The sequence below is a fragment of the Pteropus medius genome, unplaced genomic scaffold (genome assembly GCF_902729225.1).
Source record: "Pteropus medius unplaced genomic scaffold, Ma_sr-lr_union100, whole genome shotgun sequence".
NCBI classification, from domain to species: domain Eukaryota; kingdom Metazoa; phylum Chordata; class Mammalia; order Chiroptera; family Pteropodidae; genus Pteropus; species Pteropus medius.
Genome location: NW_024342471.1, coordinates 6,949,935 through 6,977,665, shown reverse-complemented (window position 1 = coordinate 6,977,665; position 27,731 = coordinate 6,949,935). Strand labels below are relative to the sequence as shown.

The 27,731-nt window shown below is 47.0% G+C and overlaps 1 protein-coding gene and 1 non-coding gene across 11 annotated transcripts in view; one reads left to right on the top strand and one right to left on the bottom strand.

Moving 5' to 3' along the window:
• DNMT3B (DNA methyltransferase 3 beta) overlaps positions 1 to 27,731 on the bottom strand; it is a 38,062-nt gene continuing 10,331 nt past the window's right edge. For 4 of the 10 annotated variants that reach the window (XM_039864068.1, XM_039864066.1, XM_039864065.1 and 1 more), the window contains 21 exons: positions 24,431 to 24,593; positions 23,425 to 23,486; positions 21,765 to 21,872; positions 20,713 to 20,838; positions 19,811 to 20,020; positions 18,672 to 18,830; positions 16,576 to 16,683; positions 15,497 to 15,641; positions 13,626 to 13,754; positions 13,421 to 13,465; positions 12,134 to 12,213; positions 11,686 to 11,798; positions 10,969 to 11,152; positions 10,244 to 10,328; positions 9,082 to 9,227; positions 8,625 to 8,715; positions 8,150 to 8,298; positions 7,209 to 7,294; positions 4,428 to 4,497; positions 3,546 to 3,664; positions 1 to 1,586 (listed from right to left, as the gene is read on the bottom strand). In XM_039864068.1, the coding sequence (XP_039720002.1) occupies positions 1,445 to 1,586; positions 3,546 to 3,664; positions 4,428 to 4,497; positions 7,209 to 7,294; positions 8,150 to 8,298; positions 8,625 to 8,715; positions 9,082 to 9,227; positions 10,244 to 10,328; positions 10,969 to 11,152; positions 11,686 to 11,798; positions 12,134 to 12,213; positions 13,421 to 13,465; positions 13,626 to 13,754; positions 15,497 to 15,641; positions 16,576 to 16,683; positions 18,672 to 18,830; positions 19,811 to 20,020; positions 20,713 to 20,838; positions 21,765 to 21,872; positions 23,425 to 23,486; positions 24,431 to 24,587 (2,514 nt within the window). In that variant the 5' untranslated portion in view covers positions 24,588 to 24,593 and the 3' untranslated portion in view covers positions 1 to 1,444. The other 6 variants (XM_039864071.1, XM_039864072.1, XM_039864069.1 and 3 more) reach the window with 5 other exon arrangements.
• Positions 8,813 to 8,931, top strand: LOC120604235 (5S ribosomal RNA). Its single transcript, XR_005653271.1, has one exon. It is a non-coding gene; the product is annotated as a 5S ribosomal RNA (ribosomal RNA).

The window sequence follows — 27,731 nt, the reverse complement described above, 5'->3', positions numbered from 1 at the left end:
TTATAGAGAAATACTGATTTTAATTCAACATAATAAGGTAAACTCTAGGCATCTGTCATCTTTCAGCCTAAAAATTAGCAAAACTGTTGAAACAAGGCACAATTTTTCCCCATACTTGTTACGTGGCTCCGGTTACCAAAAAAAAAAAAAAATTTATGAAAACGATAAAACATAAAAATAGAAGTCTGAGATTTAAAAAAAAAAAGTGTATAAAAAAACTCCCATAAAACCTGTCGACATTGTTTCTTATTCTACAAAATAGCACCAGTAAGAAGAGTAAAAGGTGTTAAAAACCATTACGACAGCATTTCTGAAATGCAGCTTGTCCGACCTCCCGATATTCCTAACGATTTATCATGGAATAAAAAAGGACTTTAAAATCTCTGGAGGGTCGAGCTTTTATTGCAGTTTTCCCCCTGCAATCTCTTAGATGAGGGGAAAGTGCGAGGAATGTGCTTCTGCCCCTGGCTGTCACTGCTTCCAAGTTTAGAGAAAGGATGAGGAATTAGGGTGTCATACTTTTAATCTGGGGATCTGTGCCTATGAAGTCTGACGGGTATGTTTGGGGGAGGGGGGTGTCTTTCTAAGTGTCCCCCTTCATTTCCCTCACATGGGGAAGAGGGAGACAGCAAGAAGCCATATCTACCTCCATAATATATGGCTGCTTATAACCCAGCCCACCCCCTTCCTGAGCTTCCCCGGAGGGTTCTATTGCAGTCACTGGGAGAGATTTAGCTAAGGGTGGCCCTGCCCTTGGGTTTGTAGGAAAAGAAAGCCCTGAATGTGATGATGATGTCATCCCTGCTGAAATCATCATCGGTGTGGAAAATACTCTGAATGGGCCGACAGCGCATCCCAGCCCTGCATCCCAGCCCTTCGTACTGAGGCCAGGGGAATGTGCCTGGTAAAATTCAAGATATAGATAGTCCCTCTTTTGCTAGCCCTAGAAAAAATTATCCTTGGGCCCTCAAAATGTCCCTTAGCTACATGTCTACCACTGCACACTCCTGGAAACAAGGAGCTGCAGATGTTTAAAAAAATTAAAGTCTTGCGATAACTGTCTCGGGTGATTTTTCAGCATTAACCTGAGTAATTGGAGAGCTGTCGGCACTGTGGTTTTGGTATCTTAGCCATTGTTTCTCTGAGCGGTAAACCCAGGAGGGGAAAAAAAAAAGCCATCTTTACTATCTACTTCAAGTTTTAAAGTTTTAGGAGAAGATAAAATGAGCACCATATTTGGCTGCTCCGAGCAGCCAGGCTGAATTGTGCACAAGGAGGTGGCACCTCGGGCTCCCCCTGCCAGGAGGGGGTCAGGCGGCTCTGCTCCCACCGAGGTACATGGTGTGACCCCACACAGCTGAGCTGAGGAAGGACAGAGCCTGGGATGTACCTCCTGGGTCCCAGCTCTGTCCTCCACACCCCAGTGCCCAAGCCGCCTGGGGGACTATTCACAGGCAAAGTAGTCCTTCAGGGGGGCGAAGAGGTGTCGGATGACAGGCACACTCCAGGACCTCCCGAGCAGCTTCTGGCGGGCACCACGGCCCATGTTGGACACATCCGTGTAGTGTACGGGAAAGCCGAAGATCCTGGGGGGCACCAGAGTAAAAAGACAGGGAGTCAGAAGTGCCACCTCCAGCGAGCTTAGTGCCTCTGGGAGTTCCTCACCATGGGCAATGCGACATCGCTCTCTGTGCACTTTGCCCTATCCCTTCCATCAGGCCCACTGAGCCTTCACATGAGCCCTCTCTTGACCCCCAAGGTCAGGTCAACCAGTTCTTCAGAACACAAATGACAGTCATGAGGGTATGGCTCCTCCATGAGGTCCCCTGTTATGTGCATCCCCAGCACTAGCAATGTGCTTGGGCACATAGTTGGTGCTCAGTGGACCATTCTCGAATGAATGAACGAATAAATGAATCCCAAGGAGATAGTCAGAGGACAGATGTGTATCTGTCTTCAAACCACAAGATGAAAGAAATTAGGCAATTTCCTTAATAAGGAATAAGGACTCTCAAAAACGAACCTTATTCTCAATCATCAGATGCTCAGCTAATTTACTGTGAGGACACTGAAGTATTCTGAATTCTGCAAACTCGGTTGCTGGACCAAGGGTCAAGCTAGACTTAATGTCAGATGGCAACCAAATATACCATGCCTCCTCTGTAGGATTTTACCAGGCATAGAGGCCTGGTAAGAGGCTACAGATACACCAGACCTCATTCTTACCCAGGTTTACCAACTACCACTAAAAATTATATCAATGGGTCAATGACTGAATGGGTGTTAGAAAATATGCCAAAGATGCAACACCTCTGGCCTCTGTCTTAACTTGTCTACATAATAACAGCTATCTGCACCAACCCTCATATCGCCGGTCCAGCCCAGTGTGTTAGGCTTGTGTCTCAAAATACAGTCAACCCATGAACAACGCAGGGGGTTATGGGCACCGAGCCCCCATGTAGCCGAAAATCCAAATATAACTCTTGACTCCCCAAAACATAATTACTAATAGATTACTCTTGACCAGAAGGCTTACCTGAACCTTTAATTTGTGTATATTTTATGGTAATAATGATAAAATAAGACTGGTATCTTATTTTGTTTTATTCATTTATGGAATACATAACTTTTTCAAAATTTTTTTGATATTTCTAAGCTACACGGTTCATCCGTGAGTTTTTTCAAATTGTCGCAAATCTCTGGAAATTTTGCCAATATATTTATTGGAAAAAAAAAAAAACACGTAGAAGTAACCCATGCAGTTCAAACCTGACAGAATAATCCACAGCACAGATGGGCAAGGTTACCCATCAGTTTCCTTCTACTAACCAGAACCTACTTTTATACTAAGAAAGCTATTGTTTAGTAAAGAATAAAACTGGTTGTAAAACTGAAATATCTGGAATAAAGATACTTTTTTATCAAATCCTTCAAGACACAGCCAAAAATGTAAAGTGGGATATTCACAGCCCTTCTTACATTTCTAATAAAAATTATCGACAAAATAAACATGAAAAACAAAGGGAATGAGAAAAAAATTGAAACCAGAATAGGAGAATTGAAATGGAAGAGCTGGTTCTTTGAATCAAAATAGACAGGCTACCAACTTAGCCAAACAAATGAAAGAGGGAGGAGGCAGATTGTGCTTAAGTATGAATCAGCTATAGAAGAGCAACTTGGCAGAAGGAACCTTCCGAGAAAGAGCAATGGCATGTCGATGGGGTTTTCTTTAGCTGGTTCCTCTTACATCCTAGTGTCTCAGCAAGTTGGGGCAGGCAGATACCAGGGCAGTGCAGCCAACACAGACAGTTGGTGCTGTCTAATAACCTCATGTTTCAGATTCCTTATCACCACCACCCTTCCGCCATTTCTGCCAGGCAATACGGACTAACTCTGAAAAGGCATTATCCCCAGCCCCACTAACATAGAAGGTCTGTGGGTCCATGTAGAACGAGGGCAAGCAAGCCCACTTGCACTGCTGGCCTGAACCACATGTTCCCCTTTCTGTCTGTATTGTTTCCCTCTCCACATGCAGCCTCGCTCACCTTTCTAGCTCAGTGCACCACAAAACATCTTCTTTGCCATTCATGACAACAGGGAAAAGTTGGTTTTTCCCCTGTCTGATCGAGTTCGACTTGGTGGTTATTGTCTGTACTTTCTTTAACTGGAGAACAAAATGACATCATGGAGTGAGCACAGAATGAAGGGTTCTGGGTAGAGTCAAGGCTCAGAAGCACCTGGGGAAGGTGGAGGAGGGAGGGCAGGCGGAGGAGGGCAGGTGGCGGGGCTGGGCTCTGAGAGGGAATAAGGAGAGTCAGAAGGATAAGAACATTTTGTGCTTCCCATAAACACCAAGGAGTTAATGAACAAGAAAGACCAGCCTCAGAGAGAACAAGAGATAAACAAAAAAGTGACAATGAATGAGAACACATGGGTGCCAAGAGAACACCAGAGTTACTGATCAAGCAATATGAAGCAAAATGTAAAAATCCATCCAGATTATGAAGAATGGTCAACCAAACCAGGATTTTGATGGTGTTTAGCTCAATATAAACATTAAGAATTAAGTTGATGTATGGAAATCTTAATGTAACTATCTATAACTTGTCAGCAGATTTTCTTTTTCCTACCAAAGAATTAATTACTCATCTCTTACTGGGAGGACCAACTGAAATTATGTTTTTCTCTATGGTGGGTACGTTCACAATTGGAAAGTCTAGCTGCCTTGTCTCATAGTGATTATTTGTTTATCAAGAACTTCTCCTACTCTGTACCTGACTGGACAGAACAATAATGTGGGAAAAGAGGCCCAGCACCAGGGAGTCACGTGGGGGAAGGGACAGGAACAAACTGGACACCAAGGTCAAGTCTCAGCTTTGGACGTCACCAAGTGCTTTTCCCGCAGACCGTTTGTGAGCACATCTTACCTTTGCTGTCCTATTGAACTCCAAGCAGTCCTGCAGCTCGAGTTTATCATTCTTTGATGCTATCACGGGCCTGGGAACAGCCAAAACCCATTACTTTCTACCATGTGTCAAGAGGCCTTGGCTAGGCACCTCCCAAGGTGGGAGTGAGGGCCTAAGGCTGCAAAATGTGCTCTTGCAAAGGACTTGCTACAAATACATGATAAAAATGTTACTGGCATGAACCAGTGTGCCAAAGCCAGGGACAGACTAGCCCCTTCAGGGGGCAGCCCAATGTCCAGTAATGAATGCTCCCCCTTCCCAAATTTTAACATTAGTTAAAGACAGGCTCCCACTGAGGAGAACACGGAATAAGGGAAGCGCACTGGAAGAGAAGTCAGGAGACCCTCCAGTCCCAGTCCCACTGCTAACTGGCTCAGTGATGTGACCTTGAGCAAATCATATGATCTCCCTGGGGCTTCGTGTCTCAGGAGCTTGGATTAGATTTTTGTGGGTCTACCTGCTACAATGAGCACATCAAACCCATGATTCGGTAGCTTACGGCTGGGGATGGAGCCTCTCTAAAGGACTAAAAGTGGGTGCTAGTGGGAAGGACAGAAGGTGGCTCACAAAACTCTAATTATCATTGTAATTTTCATCATCGAAACCTGCAAATGCAGAGAGAAGCAAACAGGTGCCCAGAAGGGGAATAGAACCTTAGAACCAAAATGTTTGAGCAATTCCAGAGCAGAAACCAGCAAGAGCTCTGAATGCACAGAGCTGATCAACACCTCAGCAGTTCCTGTGTAAGGACCTTCAAGGTCACAAAGAAACCAAACATAAGAACGAAAAAGGGGGCCATTGAAACACGCAAAACGTACTCCTAGATTCCACAGGACTCTTGATTTCACCTTCTAAGTTTCCCAGTGCCACCCTATCCCCAATCCCAGCTCTTCCATGAAACCACGGGAGCTGAGGGACCTGGGGGAAAGTACACAGAACAGCCTTCACCTTATGTTGATTCTAGGACTGACATCTAAACAAAGGTTTTTCGCCTACAGGCTAGACTTGGTTCTGTGACCCCTGGTTGTTGTTTGAGTCATCATTCTAGAACTCTGCAGAGCCAGCTCTGTTCTTGTCACAACTCAGGCAAAAAACTCTGTGGCATCTTTGCTGACTCATTTGTCATCTAATACCACCTATCCAATGCATCAGCAAATCCTATAAATCCTAATCCCCTCACATTATCTAGAATCTGACCCCTCTCGCTAGGTTCCACAAGACCGTGGAGTTACAAGCCACTAGGATGCATTGTATGTAGGGAACGGAACCTCCTGGGGCACCACAATAAGCAGCTAGCCCTCCTTCTCTGAATGACCACCTGAATTTCTCCCCATTTTTGCCCTCATCTCGATATCGTCTATTCTACCAGAAACTACCATGAATATATGACAACTCATCAGCTTAAAACCTCCTGTGAATTCCTGTGTCAAAGTAAATCTAAGTGGTACCATGACCTGCAGGACCCACATAATTTGGCTCATACTTCTTTCTTAGTTCTCTGCCATTCTTTCAGCCACTCCACAAGCAAGGAACACTGTTTTCTGAAATGGTCAGGGAACGCCCAGACACCCTTGTCACCCTCCTTTATTCTCTTCCTTTTGCCTGGAATGCTCTTCTCTCAAATAACTATAAGGCTCCGCCCCTTTATTCAAGGCCCTGCTGTAATAAGAAGCCTTCCTCTCCCCTCCCTATTAACTCTTCCAATGGCCCACTCTAGCCATGACCATGAGGTCATTTACTGCCTCCTCTACTGGTTCCCCGCTTGGCATGTCAACTCCATGAGAGCTAAGATGGACATCTGATATGTTCCCAACTAAACTGGCAGCACATACTACAGTGCCTGCCACAGAGAGCTTGAGTATCGAGTCAACGAGCCCATTTCACTCCAGACATGGACATTGTACCACCTGACTGACTGATAAAGCCAAATAAATATGCACGATACCCAAAAGAAATCCTCCAAGTTACTCCAGCACCCTTCTCACCTGCCCACATTTTGTTAAATGCCAAAGAGCTACTATGCTTCCAACAATTCCTTCTAAAAGATAGCTCTTTAAAGCTTAACTCATTTGCAAATCTGGGATGTCCCATTACCATCACATTTTGAATCTTAAGTAGCATACCACAAAACCCTGAAACCACATATAGAAGATAATTCATCTTCGGCAACTTGCTTTGTGGTTTTCAACAGCAACGGACTAGTGAAAAGTTGGGGAAAAAATCTCTTGGTTAAGAAAATCCAAGGGAGATAGGCTTTGGGCTACCAATTGTCATCTCAGCTCTGCCAACTGGTTGATCACCAGGACTGTTCAGGCATCACTTCATCTCAGGGGTAGAGAGAAAGGTGAATCTAACAATCTCTTTCTGTTTCCCAGTGGGACAGGCAACTGGGAGAAGACATGGAGTATAGAGCATCAGCATTCCTGGCTGGGAGACAGTACCCTGTCTGCTCCAGTACATGGCCCTGTAAGAACCAGGCCCATGGGCAGAGCAGGAACAAGTTGGAGTAGACTGAGGAATCCTGGCCAGAGACCCCAGGTAGTTGCTGTATGTCCTAATAGGTGTCAAGCCATAGCACCAGGGGTTGGACTGAAGCACAGGGTGGGGCCATTTCTCAGCAGAGCTAGCCCCTTCAAGAAGACTTGAGCATGGCTCTGTCTCACAAGAGTTGAGGATCAGGGCTCACACCTTTAGCTGAATTTCACTTGGCCATTACCTGTCCCTCTTGGAGCCCCTTGTTACCTGTTCATCCCAGGCAGGTTACCCCAGAAGTATCGGGCCCTGTGAGCAGCAGACACTTTGATGGCATCAATCATCACTGGATTACACTGCAGGGAGAGAGAAGGACAGCTGCTGGGAGCCCATGAAAGAATTCAGATGGCAGTCAGAGTGGGGCTTGACCCGGGCAGGTGACAGGGCTACTTCCTGGCTGTGGAGGAGGCATGATTACTGCCAGCCAGGGGACAGACCAATTTGGCTAGAGGACAAAGCTAGTGCCCCCATTATTAATGGTGGGGAAAGAGATCAGATTGGACCTATAGGTTCTAAGAAGGTATACCCTGGGGCACACCAGATTATTATGAAATGTGCTCTGTACAGGCAATAAAAGAAACTTGAAACCAAAATCTGGCAAGTTGAGCTCTGGTGTGAAAATGAAATGTTGGCAAGATATGCCCTGTGTCACCCATCTGCCAGGTTCACAAACATTGAGGGAACTAACCAGCCAGTTCTATATAACCCCTCTAGCAGAACTTAAGCTATAAAGTTTTGGGGAAAATTAAATGGGTTAAGTGTATAAAAAGTATTTACTACAATGCTTGATGCATATTAAGCAGTAGATAATTAACATGTCTGTGGTCCCTAAAGCAGTTCTCATAACAAGGAGAAAAAACTCTCTAGAGTAAAAAAAAGCTTGCTTAGTCAAATCTCATGAGGCCTCTAAAAGTAGATGATGGTGTCTCATCATCTCTGACTTCAGTAGGTTTGTGGTGAGGTTAGAGATCAAATATTTTTCATGCACGAAAGAGAACCAACCCACTTGACTCCATTACTCTCAGATCTAGCCTCGTCTGTGAAGAACCCGGAAATCACTCCCAGTGTTGGAAACACCCACCAACCCCCACTGCCAGTGGGGCCTTCCCCACCCATGTTGTCTTGACAATCAGAACCCTAAGTCCCCTTACCTCCAAGAACCGAGAGATGTCCCTCTTGTCACCGACCTTCATGGCTACCACATTCTCAAACATCCAGAAGAAGGGCCGGTCGTCACCCTCCTTGGGGCGTGAGTAATTCAGCAGGTGGTAGAACTCGAAGAAGAGCCGGCCTGTGCCCTCTGAGTCCACAAAAGAAGATGGATGGCCGGGGTCAAACCCTTCAGCCCACCCCACCATATTGAAACCAATGGGCTTCCAGTGATCACCTAAGGCTGATGCTCTACAGTCCCTGTCGGTAGTGGTCTAGACTAAGGACCCGGACATCAAGCAGTACGATATTTTTAAGTATCTCTGGGGACTGAGGATTCACAATGGACAGAGCCAACAGGTAAGGCTAGCTGACCGAAAGCAAACAGCTCCTTCTCAGGCCACTCCTCCTAGACCGGCACTCAGATGACATACGGCCTCTCTTGGAATCACCAGAATAGAAGGGATGGATGCTCACCATACAGGCCTTTCCTGGCAGGATTCACATTTGAGAGATCATTGCATGGGCTTCCACCAATCACCAAGTCAAAGGGGCCCCATTCTTCAATCTGTGAGAGAAAAAGTCACTCTCAGGGTAGGGACAGCTGTGAAGATGGAGGGACTGACAGCCTGCGTTCCAGGTAACTGTCAAGAAAACCTGCCTGGGTCTATGGCCATGCCACCCTAAACATGCCTGATCTCATCTGATCTCGGAAGCTAAGCAGGGTTGGGCCTGGTTAGTACTTGGATGGGAGACCACCTAGGAAGACCAGGTGCTATAAGCGTAAAAAAAAAGAAAGAAAATCTGCCTGATGTGATCCCAGGTTCTCTTCTCCCACAGTCCTGGGCATGGGAAACAACACGGCTGTGAGGATGTGTGGGGCTTAGGGAGTGGGGGGAGGTGCCAAGCCCCCAGGGGTGCAGGCCGCCCTCACATTTTTCTTTGTGATGTTCCTGACGTCATTCACATATTTGATATTGCCCTCGTGCTTAACAGTTCCAACCGCGATGGACTCTTCACACACTTCGGAAGCGACATACTTCTCCACTTTGATGCCCAATTCTTTGAGAACCAAGTACCCTGTATGGGGGGCGGGGGAAGGGTCAGAGAGATAAAAAATGCATCGAGGGTCATCCTGCCCAAGCCCCTCTACCCTCTAGTGATTCTATGTCCTGAACTCGGACCAGACCCAGCAAGGACATGGCAGCTCTCAAGTGAACCTCTGCACATAGCACAAAAACTGCACACTGGTCAAGCTAGGATCTCCAGTGTGGAGTTTTGTGAACAAGATATGTTTATATCAACTTGTATAGCCCACTAGTGGGATCTATTAAAACTGATAGTTCCACAGCCAATGCCCCAGCATCTACCACCTCAGCAGAGTCAAACACAGACACACAAACAGGGATCTTCACCAAAACCATGTTTAGAAAATAACCTCAAGTTCTGGGGGCAATGGCCAAGGCTCCATCCCACCGTAGGTTACCTGTGCCAGCACGAATAGGACTTTAGGACTCAACAGAGTGGAGAAAACAAACAGCTAGCCATGACCTGGGGGTCATTAAAAGCTTCCAATGTTTTAGGCAGATGGACACTGGTATACAAACATAAGTACAAATGACACTAAGTGCACAGCAGCTCATTTACACTGCTTCCTACTCCAGTAAAATAAAGATATTCCTAATAACACACTGCAGGGCAATTCTGAGGATTAAATGAGTTTCATCAGGCAAAGCTCCCAAGAGTGACACACACGTTGGCTACACTTATTTTTATACATAAAGAAACCTTGGGGAACAGGAGGGAAGAATGGAGACATTAGTAGGAGGAGTTGTCTATAATCTCCAATATATTTTATGCTTATGAAATAAAAAATAATTTTCCAAGATACCTGCACATAAAAAAGAATGCAATGCAACAGCTGAAATATACGTGCCTTTCAAAAGGACCAAAAGAGGGCCAGGAAGTTTGAGAGAAACAAGAAGCCAGTGGTTTTCTCAGAACAGGTGACAAAGAGGTAATTCCAGGGGTCTTGCTTGGCATTGTGGACAGACACCTGGAACAGGTGAGCATCCTGAGATGACCTCCAAACTCACCTGTGGCAATTCCATCAAACAGGGACAAGACTCGAATGGGCCGCCTTCGGGCTGCGGGAATCGCAGGGTATAACTTGGGGGCTTCCTGCCAGGTTAAAGGTTACAGAGATCAGGGAGGTCATGGAAGTCATGGAGGTTAAGATTCAGGGGAAAGATTCAACTTCTGGGGGAGGGGTGGGCTGACCTTCCTCTGATGGACTCAGTCAAACCCTGCGTTTTACCATTTCTTAGCCTAGGATCACCTCAGCTTTGACATAAATGGCCATCCTACACTTAGACATGGAACACAGATGAGACTTTGAAAAAGATGCACACACACAAAGAGACACATCACCCTAAACAAGAAAGACCTGGGACCTTCCTCCCAGATCTCTAGAATGGAGCCTAGGAAAATCTACTCCCACTAAAATTTAAAAGTCAGTCACAGGCTTTCCTTCCCTCTTCCATTCTATTAACTCAGAAGACTTGGTTGGATCTATAACCACTTCTTCAGCAAGCCCTTGAAAATCCATAAGAAAAAGCCTAGAAGGAAGGGAAGAAAGACCACTGGAGAAGCCTGAGGACTGTAAACGGGACATGTCAGCAGGTCACTCAAGCCTGAGGTGCTTAGTCACCCGTTTGTATAATGGGTCTTTCCATGAACGCTTGCCAACAGACTTCCAGAGCGTTTCAGAGCCCTGACGCTCTGCGGTGGGAGGTGCTGGGCAAAGGAGCATGTGGCTTACATATTCGAGCCCCATGTCGCTGGTGAAGAAGGCCTGCAGGCGCACGTTCCAGTCCTTCCGGCGCCGCAGGACACCGTGACAGCGCTGTGGGAGGCACATGTAGCAGCTCCAGGGTTCCTGTAGCTTTGCATCTGCTGCTGTGCCTGTGCCCACCAGCACCTCCAGGCACTCCACGCAGAAGCACCTGCACCAGGAGCGAGGAGAAAAGATGCCTTAGTCACCAGGCGCCTCTCCAAGGTAGCATGCCCTTCTTCTCCAGGGAGATGGCAACACACTGCCTAACACCTCCTCAAAGTCCCGGCTGCTCCTCTTTATGAACCACAGAAGTCCCGGCCGCTCCTCCTTATGAACCAGAAGGCCCTGGGGTGTGATTTGGGCTACACTAACCTCTTCCTTAGATACCTGTGCACCCTCAGTCCCCAGGCCCTGCACAGAAAAAAGCGTTCCAACCCCCAGAAGCAGCCAACCTCCAGGAAGTCTTCCCTACCCCACTCCCTGCCCTCAAGGCCCTCAGACATTCCTGCCTTAAGCGTATCCCTGTTCTACAGCAAGGACCTGAGAACCACAACCTCTGCAGAGTACTGAATCTGGGCTCTGTCCCCACGTCAAATTTGGCGCAAGTCCTGTGCCTGAGATCCCTTTGGGCTGTAGGAATCTCGGGTACAACTTGGGAGGCTTGGGCCCCCACTGGGTCTCAGCCAAGGGCCCAGTGCTCACCGGCAGCAGCTTGTGTTGCTACAGAGTAGCAGCTCACGGCCCTCACAGCACACGGTGCAGTAGGACTGATAGCCATCGTCGTCATACATGTAAAACAGCTCAAGGAACCGGTCCTGGCGGCCAGAGAGAAACGCCCGTGAAATTGGAGACCAGGGATCGCCGGGCCCCACTTGCTCGCTGGCTGAGGCCCTAGAGGACGCAGCCACAGAACAGGTTACCAGTGGCTTGGTGCCCTTTACAGAGACAACTGGCCGGGGTTCTGCATGCCACTGCAGATGGCCTCCTCTGCGGCAGCACCGGCTCTCAGAATGGAGGATGGGGCAATTGGGGCTGGGGAGGGCTTCACTAGAATCTAATCTTCCCTAATGCCTACACACTTTTCTCTAGAAAGACCAGGGAAGTCGTGGAGGGAAAGGACAAAAAAGTCCAGGCTGGGGATAGGACTTACCCGACACGTCTGGCAGAGCCCACCCTCAAAGAGAGGGTGGAAGGACACAGGGCTTTTCCTACCACAGGACAAACAGCTGTCTGTAAGAAAGACACGGACATAGCTTGTGGCATCTACGGCCCCAACACCAGCTGCCAAAGTCCCTGGGTGTAATCTTGAACATGTACTCCATACTAGCAATATACCAAGGACTCCTCTTGCTTTGTTCTTTTCAACAATGCTTCCTAGTTGCCATCCCCATTCCAGAGGTGGAGAAAGGCTAGTACATTGGCCCCAAGTAGAAGGTCCCACAAGACAGGCAGTGGGAAGGCATGGGGCACAACGCTGAGCAAGGGCCCCTCCAGCCCAGGGACAGACTCAGAGGGCCTGGTGCAAAAATATTTGAGACCCTTTAAAGACTAGGACTTTGGGGGATTCATGGTGATGCCAATTTGCTTGTTGTCACATCATAAAAGGGCTTGTCCATGACCACTCTACACACAGCCACGGCTACAATTTCAGAACCCAGGTCTCTAACTATTAGGCTACCCTGACCTCCCTTTAGATCAGCAGGTCAGGACTGATTCACACAACTAACCAGGTGGGAAGAGCCTTTAAAATGCCATCCCCAGCCAGGAAGCAGGCAGATGGGTGAAAGAGTCTTGGGAGATGAGAGGATTATGGGTCAAGGTCCCCAGGATCATCAGAGGCTGCTCCAGACCCAAGCTCTCCCCAGAGTTCTCTGGGTCAGGAACTGTGTCGTTTTTATACTCAACACTGAGTAATGACTCAGTAAATATTTGTTGACCAAAGAACCAAGCTGAGGAAGCAAGGGAGAGTCGATCCTTCCTCGCACATTCTGAATCCCATTAGCCATGTTCTGGGCAGAGTTTAGAGTCCAGTGGGAATTCCCAGCCAGGGTAAACAGACCAGAGTTTGCTTGTGCGAGTGACAGCGGCAAAGTGTGTCTACCTTTCACCTCAAAGCCAGTTCCAGTTCCTGTTTGAGAAGGCTCATGATGCCATAGGCCAATCGATCATGGTTTCAGGTTTTGGGTTCTCCTAGCCAAAGGGTCCTAGCTTCCACTCTGCCCCCGACCCCGCCTTCCCTGCTCACTTAGATTAGGGGTAGACTCTGTCTCTGTAAAAATCAGGCAACTCATTTTACAGAATGTAACTATGATGACATCTACACCTCCAAGGTCCAGGCATAGAGCTCTGGGTTAAACCTCAACAGGGTGGACAAACAGTAAAGACCTGGGGAATTAGCCAGGGCAAGAAGTAAGGACAGCAAAGGAGAGAGCATTACCTTCCAGATTACTCTTGTTGTTGGTGACGTCCAAAGCCATTTGCTCTGTTAAAAAAAGAAAAGGTGTGAGATGGGGTCAGGGAGCCTCTTACTGATCAATTAAGCCCAATTAAGCCATAGCCCTTTGCCTAGTGGTCCTTACTACCTGCCCTCTGCTGGTAACAGGTGATAATGGTCCCACAATCTCCTCCCCCCCTACAATCACCTCGACTCTGGTCCTCCTCTCCTCGGTCTTTGCCATTGTTATAGCAATTAGTCTTGAGGCGCTTGGGTGGAGGGCAGTAGTCGGTGGAAGTGGCCGAGTCATCAGCTGTACGTCTTCGAGTTTTGCTCTCTGTGAAAGGGAAAGAGATGGCAGCCCTTGGCTGGTAGGTGGATAGAGGTACAGGGAGAACATGGGCCTGGGACAGGACCTTGCCATGCCTGGGTGCCAGCTGCAACATAGGTCCACACTAAGGGTCATATGGCCCCACTATGAGACATAACTTAGAATCTCCCGCATGTCTAACACGTTTATAGGGTGTTAAACAGCTTTAGGTGTTTAGACCCAGAACAAAGGCTAGTCCACAGCTGCAGCCCTGAAACATCTGTCTACGATGCCCAACACAGTAGCCAATAGCCACTTGTAGCCACAAGCACTTAAAATGTGACTTGTGTGACTCAGGTCCTGCGTTTTACATTTAATTTAATATAAATTTAAAAACTGCTAATTGATCCAATGAACCAGTTCATTCGGAACTTGGTCATGTGAAAATGTGGAACTTAGACATTTGTGAAAATATAGATCAAGTATTTTCAATCAAAATTTAGTGTCCTAATTAAGATGTTGTAAGATACGTGAAATGAGATTTTAAAAACAGTACTAAAAGGAAATGTAAAATATCTTAATTTTTATACTGACTGTTGGAACTGCTTAAATGTTGGAAATACTGGATTAAATTAAATGTATGGTTAATATTACTTGCATCTGTTTCTTTTATTCTTCTCAATGTAGCTACTAGAAAATTTTACAATTATATTATTTAGGCTATTGTTTATATTTCTATAAATTCCACTTATTTTTAGTCAGTCAATAGTGTACTCTATAAAAGACTTGGTTAAATTTGACTCTGCCCCCAGGAAAGAAAATTATGCAGCCATTAAAAATCATAAGGACCCGTTAGTGACAAAATGACATTTGATAGTGCTTATATGATTTAATACTGAGCGATAAAGAGAAAGCAGGAATCCAACTAGTGTACGGAAAAACTTGAAAAGATGTGCACACCCAACAAGGTTAACCTAGATGGAAGGCTTGTGAGGGTTGAGAGTGAAGGGGTGGATGAGAGTTCAAGTTGAGATTTCTTTTCTAGTGACCACTGTATATGCAAAGAAACTGAAAGAAAGTGCAGAGGGAATTATACATAGCCAAAGGATGGGAAGGGAATACCGTATTTCCTTGATTCTAAGTTCCCACTGCCTGCACGATGCACCTTCGACTTATTAACCACTTTTTGGGGGGGAAGGAGGAATAAAACAAAACACAAAACACTATGTTAAATGTACGAATTACAAGACAAATTCTGGATTTCAGGCATCCTGGACTTCCAGAAACAGAATGTTTCAATGTGAAACTACACGTATCTTACAATGGAGGAAATGTGGTATTGGTCAAAATATTAGGAGGGGTGATGCCTCTTTCTGAATGGAGGTGGCTTATGGTTTTGGCATTTTTTGTTTTAAAACACTTTCCAAGTTTTCTCCGATGAGCAGAGCTTAACTATTTTTTTTTCCTTTTAAAAGGATGCTAGTTAAGATTCTGTCTTGATCTCCTGTTTACTCAAGTTTTCAGAACAGAATCAATCCCAAATTATATGTACTTGACCAATAGTAGGAAAATGACTAGAGAAGTCAAAAAAGGCTGGGCTGTTTGTTTTCCCACAGTCCTGGGGTTCACAAGGTGAAAGAGTGGGTCTCCAGAACCAACTGGTTGCTGGAAAACTGGGGTGGGGTATGGGGCAGCAGTGGTGGCTGCATCTCCCAAGGGTGCTCCCACCAGCAGTGGCAGTGGGTGCTGCCACAGGGACCCTTTCCCACCTGGTTGCTTGTTGTTGGGTTTGAGGCCCTCGATCCCGGTGGGCTTGAAGCCCCCATGGGCCCACTCCAACATGGGCTTCAGCTGGTCCTCCAATGAGTCTCCGGGACTGCTGGGGAAGGTCTTGCCAGCCCGCACCCTGGCTTTCTGGCGAGATAAAGGAGAGTCTGTGATCAACAGGAGGGGTAGGTGCTCACCAGGCCATACCCAGGGATTCCCCCAGCTGGGGCCTGCATTCCCCTTCACACTGGGCCCTTTCATAGCCAGGCAGCTGTCCTGAGCTGTGGTATGTGACAGGGAGGAGGGGCCTGCACAGGGAGACAGGCAGGAGGCCATGAGGGAAGAGTGAAGTCTTTCCATACAGATACCAGATATGACCTCTTCCCTGTAGAGAACTTGAGTGGTCAGCTCCCTCTCAGAGGGCAGAGAATCAGAATTAGCCTTGCCACTTTTAAATATAGGAGATGTATGACCTCTGAAAAAGCTCCAGATTTCTTGTTTTATTTCCCTAAAGAAGATGGCAAGGTGTCAAGTGTTAAGTCCTATTTCAGAAGCACCATGAGGATTTACACATCTAATTAAGCACAGAGTCTGGCTCATAAGTGCTGGACAAAGGCCATTGATCTTTTCAGTTCCGAGTGAAGGTAGAGGAAAGGACAGAGCCTGATGGATCTCACAGACAAGAGGAGAAGGCAGCTGGCCTCAGCTGCTGCCCAGTCTTGGCCCTGAACCACACCACTTAAAGGAAGGAGGCTTTGGCAGCTTTGGAAAAGCTTATTCGCTGCTGTGAAAATCATCCTCCACTTCGCAGTGCTCCTCCTTCCTCATTCAGTCCTCAGTACCAACCACCACCAGGTAGAAGCTGAGGAAGTATTCGAAGTCACTGGGAAGTCTCAAATCCCTTCCTCCTTCCCTCCCCAGTCTGGCCCATCAGGCCTACATGTTTGCAATCATCTCCTGCCTGGTCTCCCTGTCCCCTCCGAGCCATCCTTGGCCACACTGTGGCCTGAGCTGGCTTTCTGTTATGTCTCCTGCTTGAACCCTGCTGTCAGGGCCAGGCCCTCACCACCCACCATGTTACCTCCAGAGCGTGGTACATGGCCTTCCTGTAAGAGACCAGCTTATTGAAGGTCGCCAGGTTAAAGTGCTGGCTAAACAACCCCAGAGCCACCAGCTTATCTGCAGAGACCTAAAAGAGAAAGACATCATCAACATCCACTTACAGCCTGGACTGGGGTGCCTTATATTTCTCACAGGGTTATTCCTGGGGATCAATTTCACAGATTCAAAAAAAAGGGAAAAGAAAAAAGGAGAAAATAGAAATGGTACAGACTCCTGATAAACCCTATGGCTAGAAGCATGGTGGATGACACCCCCAGTGTGAGGGTGTCACACTGCTGATCTGAATGGGTAAAATTAGATGCACCTGTATTTGTGTATATTTTAAGAGCAAATGACCCAAGTGGTCCCCAGTGTGGGCCCCTTATGGCTGTCTTGCAATTCGTTGTGCATGCTCCAAAAATTAGGCATTTGGCACATGTTCTTCCCTCCTTCGTGAAGGTGACAAATAGTTGATCACTTTACTATTTAGCCTTTCATGTATTAAGCTAATTTCATGTACTGTTTAGAGAACAGTACTTGGCACAGAATAAGCACTTTTTAGTAATTGTGATTTGTTGATATCTGCCTTCCACTCGGCTAAAGATCTATGTTCTACAAGTCTCGCACCCCAAGTCTCCAAGCCATGCATTAACTAACTGGGCTGCCAGCGGGAAGAGATGAAACTGGGTATTCGAGGATGCTGATCAGAACTGAAAGACACATATGATGCTTCATTCTCCAGAGCAGGTGCTCACACTCATGCTAAACTCCATTTTGCACCTTTAAGACTGACCTCCCACAAGGGGGTGCAGCCACCATTGTAAGAGGAAACTGGGGCTCAGCAGTCGTGCAGGTGCCATTTCCAAAGCCACACTGCTCCAATGCAACATGCGAGCTATGCACCAGACCCCAGACTACGGTACTCTCCATAATGCTGACAGCCACACAAGGCATCTTATCAGCATCAGACCTAGTGTTGCAAAGTGCACTGATGTCTTACTGGGCCAGAGCAATGACAAACAATCCTTGTTTTTTCATTTCGCATAAGTCATTGCTCACATCCCATGCAATTAGGTGCTTCAGGGAAGAGCACAGGCCTGGACGCTTGTCCTTCTGCTCCCTCTGCTGGCCAATGCTGGCATCAGCACACAGAAAGACCAAGTCATTATTCCTGCCCCTAGGGAACTTCAATGTGTTTATGGCCCTAAGGAAGCTCAATTTATGGGAAAATCAGAATCTCAACTTGAGGCAAAATCCCACGGAAGTACTCGATGGTACTTCATTCCCACCTCTGCCTTCATCCTGACCCAACTTGCTGTGTGTCCTCGCCTAACCTCGGTGCATGCTGAGGGTTGGATGAACATTTCAATGAGACCATCACAGGAAAAAGTTATCACCTGCACCATTCTAATCAAAACCTGGTATCTCAGAATGTGCCTTCAAACAGGAGATAAGAACCAAAACAGCCTAATTCATGTCTAACACTGCTCTTACCTGACACTCTCATGAAGAAAGATGAACTTAAAATGATTAATATGAAATAATGAAACCATGAAATAAACAACTCTGCGAAGAATGTTTTCATAACTCACCAGGTGACTCTAGACCCATCTGTAGGCCCAGTCAGAGGTACCTCTCCCCCTACCTCCCCACAGCTAATGAGGCTCAGAGGCAGAGTCCACCTTCCTGTTTCTTTCAAGTTCTCCATTAAACATTTTTGAGAGTGCTAGCCCAGGTTATTGCTCCTGACCCCTCAAAATCCATACTAGTGGCTCTTCCCCAGAGAAATAAAACCAACAGAGTCCAAGCAGTCATGGACCCAGAGGACTTTTTAGCTCTTTGTCTCCTGTAAGAGTAGACTGAGCTCTGGGCCCCAAAAGAATCTATGTATCTGTTTAAGCGGGTTAACAAGGGAAGTCTTTGTCCTTTCTCCTAGACACAGAGTCACACACAGCCTCATCCATCTGGAGAAAGCAAGTCTCAGGCCATTATCTTAAAAGGTAACTGCAAAAGGACGGGACAGAAAATGCTGCCAGTCCTTGGGCCCATGAGAGCCTGGCCTTACCATGGACTCACCTCAGAGAATTTGCCATCACCAAACCACTGGACCCACCGCATGCCAGACATAGCCTGGCGCTTGGAGGTGGCCTTCCAAGACACCACCATAGCAGGCCACCAGGAAAAGCCCTTGATCTTTCCCCACACGAGGTCGCCTATTCCAAACTCTTTCCCATCCTGGAAAATAAACCACATGAAGGAATCCCAATGAGACGGACCACCCAGGTGGAGGAAAACTCCTGCCCACCCACTGACCCCCACCCCCCACCACCCCCAGTGGCAACTGCCTCAGAGTCCCTCTCAGGGCTTCCTGCAGGTGCCCGGCAGAACTCCTTGGGAAATGATCCATCTGTCTCCAACATTTTATGTTTAAAAACTACAAGTGAGAATAAGGGACCGTGGATGGGTAGGATGAATTGTTTGATAAGAACATGGGGTTTATTACATTAGATCTATAACATTTAACCCAACATCTAAGAATGAAAGAGGTCAACTAAAAACTCACAAGAAATAATATTCAGTCACTTGAATATTCCCATCACAGACCATCAGATGGGCTATTATAAAGCCATTAAAATGGAAAAAATATATAGGCCACTTGCATATAAGCTTGCCATAAAATGAGTTGCCCATGAAAACAATCAAGTTAGTAAAATATATCTATAGTATGATCTGCTCTGAAGTACCACATAGAATATATATATGTGTACGTACTACAAACATATGCAGCAATGCTTGAGTGAAAACAAGCTCAACTGAACAAAACATTAGATTAATTATACAATAGAATACATTACAGACACGAAGCTGAGGCAACTCTAGTTTCTAATAAGTGAAAGCCAACCCACAATTGTATGTATATTATGATGAACAGAATCATGTATTATGTATAAAAAGTATATATAGTTCTAGGTACAAATTTGTAATGTTCAGAAAATCAGGTGTTGGACTTATATGTCTGGGAGATAATTAGGGTAAAGGATCATGTTACAAATGAAAAATATACTTGGAGAATGAGTTCAAACATTACTCTAAAGTGACAGAAACTGTAGTTAACAGTCCCCTCTGGGTAAGTTTGCTTTTCCCTATTTAGCCTTTCATTTATTAAGCTAATTTCATGTACTGTTTAGAGAACAGTACACCCTTCCTAGTGGTACCTGATACTCGGTGCCGTCTGTGTCTCTGCCCTCTGCATCCACCTGTGAGGAGTCCAAGCTCTCCTGCTGGCTATCCTGGGCCAGGTGGGTGTAAGGGGTACTGCTGCTCTGGGGTATCACGCTGTCATCTGTGAGGTCGATAGTGAGGTAGGGGCTGCCAGGGGATGGCCATGGCGTACTTGCTGATGATGTTGCCCGCCGCCTCAGGGACTGTGAACAGAAGGACACAATAGTTTAGGCCACAGCAAACCAGGTGGATGACCAGAGACCAGTGGCACCCTCCCCCCTACCACCATTGCTTCCCAGGCAAGCAAAAAGTAGAAGATGTAAGCTAAGGAGTAAAAGAGACCACCAAGGATGGCTTTCTGGGACCAAGTATGCCTTAAGCAGTGGGAGAAAGCCACCTGCATCAAAGCAGAGACAGTCGAGGACAAAGGCATAATGATGAGTGATGCCGAGAGGCTCAGAGAGCTAAGATCAGAGAGGACCACCGGTTTCCTAAGTGCTTACTGCGCGCCCAACCTTGCACAGCAGTGGACAGTTGCCGTAACCCCTGGGGCTGCCTCAAGACAATCAATGGAGATACTAGGAAGACAAGACAGTTCTGGAAGTCAGAGAGGTTTCAATCTTATTTCCAAGGGGCAAGAACTCAATTGACAGGTAATTCTTGCATTCCTGCCACAGTTCCATCCAGGATCAGGCCAGAAGAGAAGTCATCAGGCTTAAGAGAAGCTTACCCAGCACCCAGGAGAGAAAGGAAAGGCAAGACCCTGAAAAGGAGAAGAGTGTGAAGAACAGAAGCAGGTTAGGGTTATACACTGGCCACTTTCCGTGGTACAGTGACAGGAAGATCTTCCAATTAGAGATGGGGATGCAGGGGTCTGACCATCTGGGGAACCAACCCTGGTAACTGTGAACTCCACGGGGGACTCGTCCACGTGATTGCGGCCCTGCCGGCCTCGGGTGGAACGTAGGGAGGGCCTGTGCCTCTCCCGGCGGGAGGCACTGTTGTTATTTCGGGTTCGGACCTGAAAGCAAGAGAGGATAAGCACGAGGCCTTCGGTGACTGCAGGCACGAGGTCTCGGGCAGGGGCCCGAGGACAGATCAATAAAAGTGCATGAGGTGATTAAGTGGGGGAAGGGGTCTCTGGACTGGTAACTGCCCACCAAAAACTCCCCAGTTTGTGCAATAAGGGGTCAGGGTGGCCAGCAGGGCTGCCGGACAATCCATAGCAGATCTCACTGCCTGTCACAGCTGAAACTGGCACCTGCAAATTGAACTGAAAAATAAAATCCAAGTTTACTCTAAACCATTTTTTTTCCAAAAAGCATTAGAACGATTGTTGCATTCTTCAGCAAAGTACTGGATCCTCAAGATGGATGAAAAGCCTTTAGGCTTTTTTCTCTAAATGGCATGAGCTTTAATGTTGTAGACCTGTGTTCAAATCCTACACGTAAGAGTTAATGTTGAACCTTGGGTACGTTACTGGAATCTTCTCTCATCTGTAAAAAAGAAGATGGTATACATCATGTCCTAGCAGAGCGTGGTTGTAAACTGCACTTGCAATGGTCACAAGTGTTAGCCAGCTCTCCAGCAGACTAGGTGACCATGAGCAATAAATAAATAAATGCCTTCCCATTTCCGGATCACTAACAAAGTCACAGAATCTACCCAAAGAAGTGACTCCCATAGGTAACTGGCACTGAGCCATCCATCTACCAATTCTATCACCCCGGAGCACTTTTAAGACTGTTCTAAAAGAAAAAAAAAAGAGTTTAAAAATTGCCATGTGAAAGAAAACTTTCACAATGATAGTTCATGAGCCTTGCTGTCATTTTTCCAATTTCAAAACAGCTGCTCACCTCTCTCTTCAAAGTTCCCCTCAGGAAAATGATTTTTTTATACAGGCCTATGAGTAGTTGGAGGTGCCTTGGCTTAGGGGTGGGGACTTACAGCTGGGCTTTCTGACCGAGTCCTGGTTTCACGAAAGAGTCTTGGCATCACTGGAGTGTCAGAGCCATCTCCATCTTCCCCTTCACCATCTCCATCGCCCGTCAGGTCCTTTATAAATGAAACATTATGAGCTTCAGGATGTCATAAAATCATATAACCAAAATAGTTTAGAAATGAACAGCCAGTCATATGGAAAACAATCTTAATATTGGTCCAAGAGACCTAAAAATATTTAACTACCCTATTTTGTTCCAAAAAGATTTTACAATACCTCGCCCCATGGGATCATGAATTCGAGACATGATTGAAAGATAAAATCTCAGTGGAATCAGAAAACCAAGAAATGGTATGAATGCAATATGCAACATGAAGGTTTCTTTTGTATCTACATCTTAGACTGATTTGGCTATGCCTGGCAGGGAAACCTGCTCAATTTTCACAATTAACAGCATCTGAGAGAAACTGTAGGGTCAAAGGAGATGCTTCCTGATACAATGACCAGGAAGAAATGGCACCAATTCTGTGTGAAGTCACAAAGACCCCCTTATTGCGCATCCCATGTAGCACACCACACCAAAACCCAAAAAAAAACTGAGCACAAAAAACTAGAGCAGCGGTGAATGGCCCGAGGTCTGGCTGGAGTGTTAAGAACTTGACTTTTCACACTTGCCAACTGTGTGGCCTTGAGTCTATTCCTCTCTTTAAAACTGGAACAATAGTACTTCCATTAGAACATAACAGGAATATAGAGAGAATCAAAGCTTGCATCACCCAAGGCTGGGCACAGAGGAAATGCTCAGATTTCATTACTGTTACTGGTAACTATCTAACCAGAATAGGTGTCCTGGGCCTCTGATCCAGCACACACACTGTCCCCATCGTCTGGTGCCCACTGGTTGGTTGCCCTCCAGCAGAACAGAAACTGTGAGGTCTAGCTTTCACTTGTCTGTGACTCTAATCCATGATTTTGTCCCCAATGAGTGACACTCGTTCTTTGAAAAAAGCAACCAAACTGACAAAACTCTAGAATGGTTAATAAGAAAAAAAGAAGGCATAAATATGTCAGGAATAAAAAAACATGGAAAAACTGTAACTTGGGGAAAAAACTGATCGAGCAGAAGCCTTAATATTGCAACACATATTAAAAGATATTACGGTGGTTGCGGGGAAAAAAAATCCCTAAAACAAGCTAAGCAAGTTCTTTCCAATGTGCATCAAAACCAGAGAGTATTACAAGAAATAAAATCACACATCTATTTTATTCATGAATAGATGCTAAAAAGCACATCGAATTCAAAACATACCATGACCAAGTTGGACTCACTCCAGGAATAAAAGGACAGCTTGCTACATTAGAAATTTAATTAATTGATCATCCAGATTGAGAAAATAATTTCAAAAAATGTGCAAAAAGCATCTAGTAAAAAGTGCTTAATTTAGTAAAATAAGTTTCTATGATTTCAAAATAGTTGGCATATAACAGCAGCAAATGCCATCCTAAGTGAGGTTGTTCAAAGTCCTCTGTGTGCCTAGCAATATTCAAATTTGTCCTTCAACATGTATTTATTGGGCACCAGTACAGATGGGACTCATGTTCCCATTTAATGAAAGCTGAAGAGAATTCTCCTGAACCCTGAAAAGGGGAAAGTAGAACCCATACCTGAGTATAACTTAGCAGGCTGGAGACCTCTCTCTTGGATAATCGTGAGCTTGATCTGCGGCCTGTGAAGGAAAGGAGAAGCAGAGTCTGTGCTTTGTAAGGACGGCCGCCAGGTTGGGTGGTAGCCATGTCTTCCTTTGCTGATGGTCTCCTCTCTGGCCTAAAGCCTGAGATCTCAGTAAGCCCATTGGCATCCTCAGGGGTTAACTCCTTGCCCCTCAGTAACTATTGTCACCTCAATGTACTCATAAGGTAATTGTACGCAGGGCCAGGCACATATTAGGACCCAAAGCAACACTGATGCTTCTTGTGACAGAAGGCATCAGATTCCTTCCAGAACTGTGCTGCCCGATTCAGTGGCCACTAACTATACTTAAATGAACAATCCAGTGCCTGGCACATCAGCCACATTTCAAGTGCTCACATATGGCTAGCGGCTATTTGTAGCGAACGATGCAGAAACAGAACAAACGCTAACCCTCGAAGAAAGTTCTATTGGACAGCACAGTTGAAGGAGTGCTCAGCAACAGGATGGGACAATACAGGGTCTTTTTAACCAGCTGTGTCAGTATATCTCAGGAGGAGGATCCCAGGTGATCTGACCTGGGAATTGGGAAGAGAGGCTGGGAAAGGAAGCAAGCCTCCACCCCTCCAGCCTGAGTGTTTCTTTCTGCATAATCACAGTCCCGGTTGTGAGCAGATGGGGTCAAAGACCCCACAGCCTATGCTATGACCACCCCCATTGTGACTGGAAGAGGACAAGGATCATCACCTGAGTCCCAGCTGAGGTGAGAGGAAAGGAGGGAGGGTCAGGGCCTGTGACAGGGATGAGGAATGGACTTTGCTCTGCCTATAACCTCTCACCTTCCTGGCGGGGGGTGGCAGAGGTTGTCAGGGACCAGATGCTCTCCCCACAGCCTGCCTGCAGCCTGCTCGGAGGAAGGCTCATGTCCCAGCTGTGGTCCCCAGCGACTGCCACACCCCTCCTCCCCACAGGCCCGGCCACCTCTGATCTCCGGGGTGCTGATAGCCTCCAGGATAGGGGGTGAGGGTGCGTCCTTGGAGTCGGAAGATTGGTCGCTGCAGCCCCCATTGGTGATGATGGAGTCTTCCCTCCCGCTGGCGTCCTCCTCTCTGTTGAGTTGTCTGGTGTCTCCCTTCATTGTTTCCTGTAGGAGGGCCAGAATGAATGGGGTAGCAGGGAAGCAAGGGCTTGAGGCAGGCAGCATATCCCCAAACTTCCCACCTATGGCTCTATGTCCTCAAGCCAAGAGAAGCCTCGGGACATATTCTTGGGATGATACCCCTGCCCGAGGACCCCGCCCAGACTGCCCCCCATAGCCTGCCCCTCACCAAACTCAGAAGCTCAGGACTTGGTTCCATGTGGCCAGGCGGCCCAAAGGCTCAGATGCCAGCACCCAGGACAGAGGAGGGGGCTGGGCTGTGGTCTGAGGCTCAGGCTGCTCTGTGCAATTAGCCGGCCACTTCAAACAATGCCATTTAGGAACCGCCTGCCCCGGCCTGCCTGCCGCCAGCCTTGGTCCCCTCTGCCCCTGGCCCCCTCTCCCTGCCCAGCCTCCTCAGGGCCTCAGGAAGCCAGTGCATTATTTTCCCTCCTGACCCCTTTGTTTGCTCTCTCCCTTCCCCTCAATCTCCAGGTCCTTTTCCCACCGCCCCCCTCCTCCCCCCACAGAACAGCTTCTCTCCTCTCCATGGCAGCACAAGCCCCGCCCAACCCCAACCTCAGGGACCCATTGGTCTGCTGGCCTGTCACTCACTCCCCTCCTCCCTCACCAGCTAGGGCTCAGAGTCCCAAGTTCCCAAGAAGGGAAAGGATGGAGGAGGCACAGGCAAAGGACTGGGGCAGTTAATAGGGGGCATGCTGCCCATCTGCTCCAACCTCATCCCACTCAGGGCCTTTGTCTCCCCACTGCTGCCCCTCCTATAAACTGCATCATCACTGGGTTATTCAGCTAACAGTAGCTCAGGCCAGGTCTTCACCCATAGGTGGAAGGGCTGTGTGAACTTCAACCTGGCCCACTGCCTACAACATTCGTTGACTGCAAGAACCTGCACCTTCCTCTCATTTACTCTAAATGTCATTGTGGGCCCATTTTATAGAAAAGGAAAACTGACACAGACATGACTAGTGGTCAAGGCCAAAAATCCCATCTAAGAGGGGGTGCCAAGGCAAAATTAGAGCCTAGGTACAGAGTGAGGCCTGCAGACTCCTATTTCTTAAGTTTCTAATGGCCTGGAACCCTGCTTAGGAAAAGCTTCCCCAGCAAACGGCTGCCTATGGGCACTAAGCACTCCTGGCCCTTGCATTCCACCTCGGTGACTTACCACAGCGATGGATGTGACTCTAATCCATGATGACCCGTAGGGTCAGATGACTCGCAGAGCCAGATGACCCAACGCTAGCCTCTCAGGGTACCTTCTAGAAGCATCATCTAGGCTATGGGGCTGCAGTGGTGACGCTGGTGCCATGCCCACCAGAGGGCGCTGTAGGAATCAGTCTGAAGGGGCCTACAGCGCCCCCAGGTGGATTTCCAATGTCACGTGGTGAGGAGATCCCAGATCTACCTTCTGCAACAGTCCAGCCCCAGGTGTGGGAGTAGGGCAACTAAAGGTCTGCTATTTCCTTATGGCCCAAGGACCAGCATGCTTGGAATCACCTAGGAGCTGGTTAGAACTGAAGAATCTCGGTACCATCGTATATCTACTAAATCACTATAGACAGTTTCCCAAGATCCCTGGGTGACTAATATGCAAGTTAAAGAAACACTGTTCCAGTTATAAATGTATACACTGATACATAGCACAAGATAGTATTTACTCCATGAAGTCCAGATACGTGAAGATTCACAGTTCCTGGTCTCTTTTTTCTCAACACATTAAGGAATCTCACCAGCCCTTGGGGAAAGAAGTGCCTGGCCCAGCCTGATCTGCCCCTTGTACTCCTAAGGCTGACCTGGAAGTAGAACAGGCTGTCTGGCTGACCTGTGGCCAATCCCTGTAAGGCCAAGCAGCCGGAATCCCAGAAAAACTCTTGGAGTGTAATTCAAAGTAATAATTAATTTCCTGCATTTCTTCCCAGGCCAAACCAGTGAACTAAGTAACCTGGGCAACCTGGCAGGAGATAGGAGGCTGGGCCAGTGTGCAAGACACTAGGAGGGTTCCATGGGGAGCTCTAGGGAGGCGAGAGGGGTAGATAGGGTTTCTAGCCAGGAGCTGGTAGGTCAGATGCTGAATCAAGGGGCATGACTTCTCTCTCATCTGGGGGACACAGGATTCCCTCAGACAGCCCTTAACTGGGTCAGTCACTAGACAGGCCCAGGTAGAACCTGCAGCCCAGAACCAACAATGATCAACTACCTAAGGCCTCCCCGCAGGGTCTCAGTACTGCCAACTTGTGCTGTCAGCCCACCTGACAGACATGTGAGCTGAGCACCTTCCCAAAGCCAGATCTCAACATTCAGAAAAACTCTCCTGTCCCTAGAACCAGACTCATGGGCCCTGGAGGAAGATTCAGGGATGAAAACCAATCAGCTTTAAGTATCACCTGGGTGTCCTGGGGTGAGCAGGGCAGGTAAAATACTCCTTCCAGTGGCATAATTTAATATTATTTCATTAAAAATTCCTTCTCTGTAGTTTTCATCACTCTGGGTTTGCAATGACATTAACTGTCCTGGCTATTTTACTGCCAGAACACACACCAGTGTCTAGAATCTGCACCCGTGATTGAAAGATGCCGAGCTCAGGTCCTCTCCCCTGTCCACATTCTACAAAGCCAGCTTCCAGGTGCGTACCACTGCTGTTTTCATAGCCTGCAAGCCCTCCCATCTCCCTACCACATGCCTCCTTATTACTCAGACTTCAAATACTTTATCTCGAAAGCCAGAAAGGCTTCTCCCACAGGCCTCTGCTTAACGAAAGTAACAATCTGGCCGCCCCCAAGTAAATACACAAACCTTCTCACCTGATAATACAGTCTTTTTTTTTTTCCCAGCGTTTACTTCCATGCTTTATCTGTATTCACTCATTTAATCCTTAAATGTGGTACATACTCTTGTCCCTATTTTACAGATGGGCAAACTGAGGTACAGATATGTTAAACAACATAATACATAGTCGATCAACGTGACCTGAAGTGCGAGTCCAGGGAAGTTAAACAAAAACACACAAATTTAACCACATACTCTTGGCAACAGGAAGAAATTAGCACCAGAGCTTGGTGTGTAATGGTAGATACAAATCTCCCTCACCTCATCATCCCATGTATCTCAGTTTGGCTCCTGGTGATT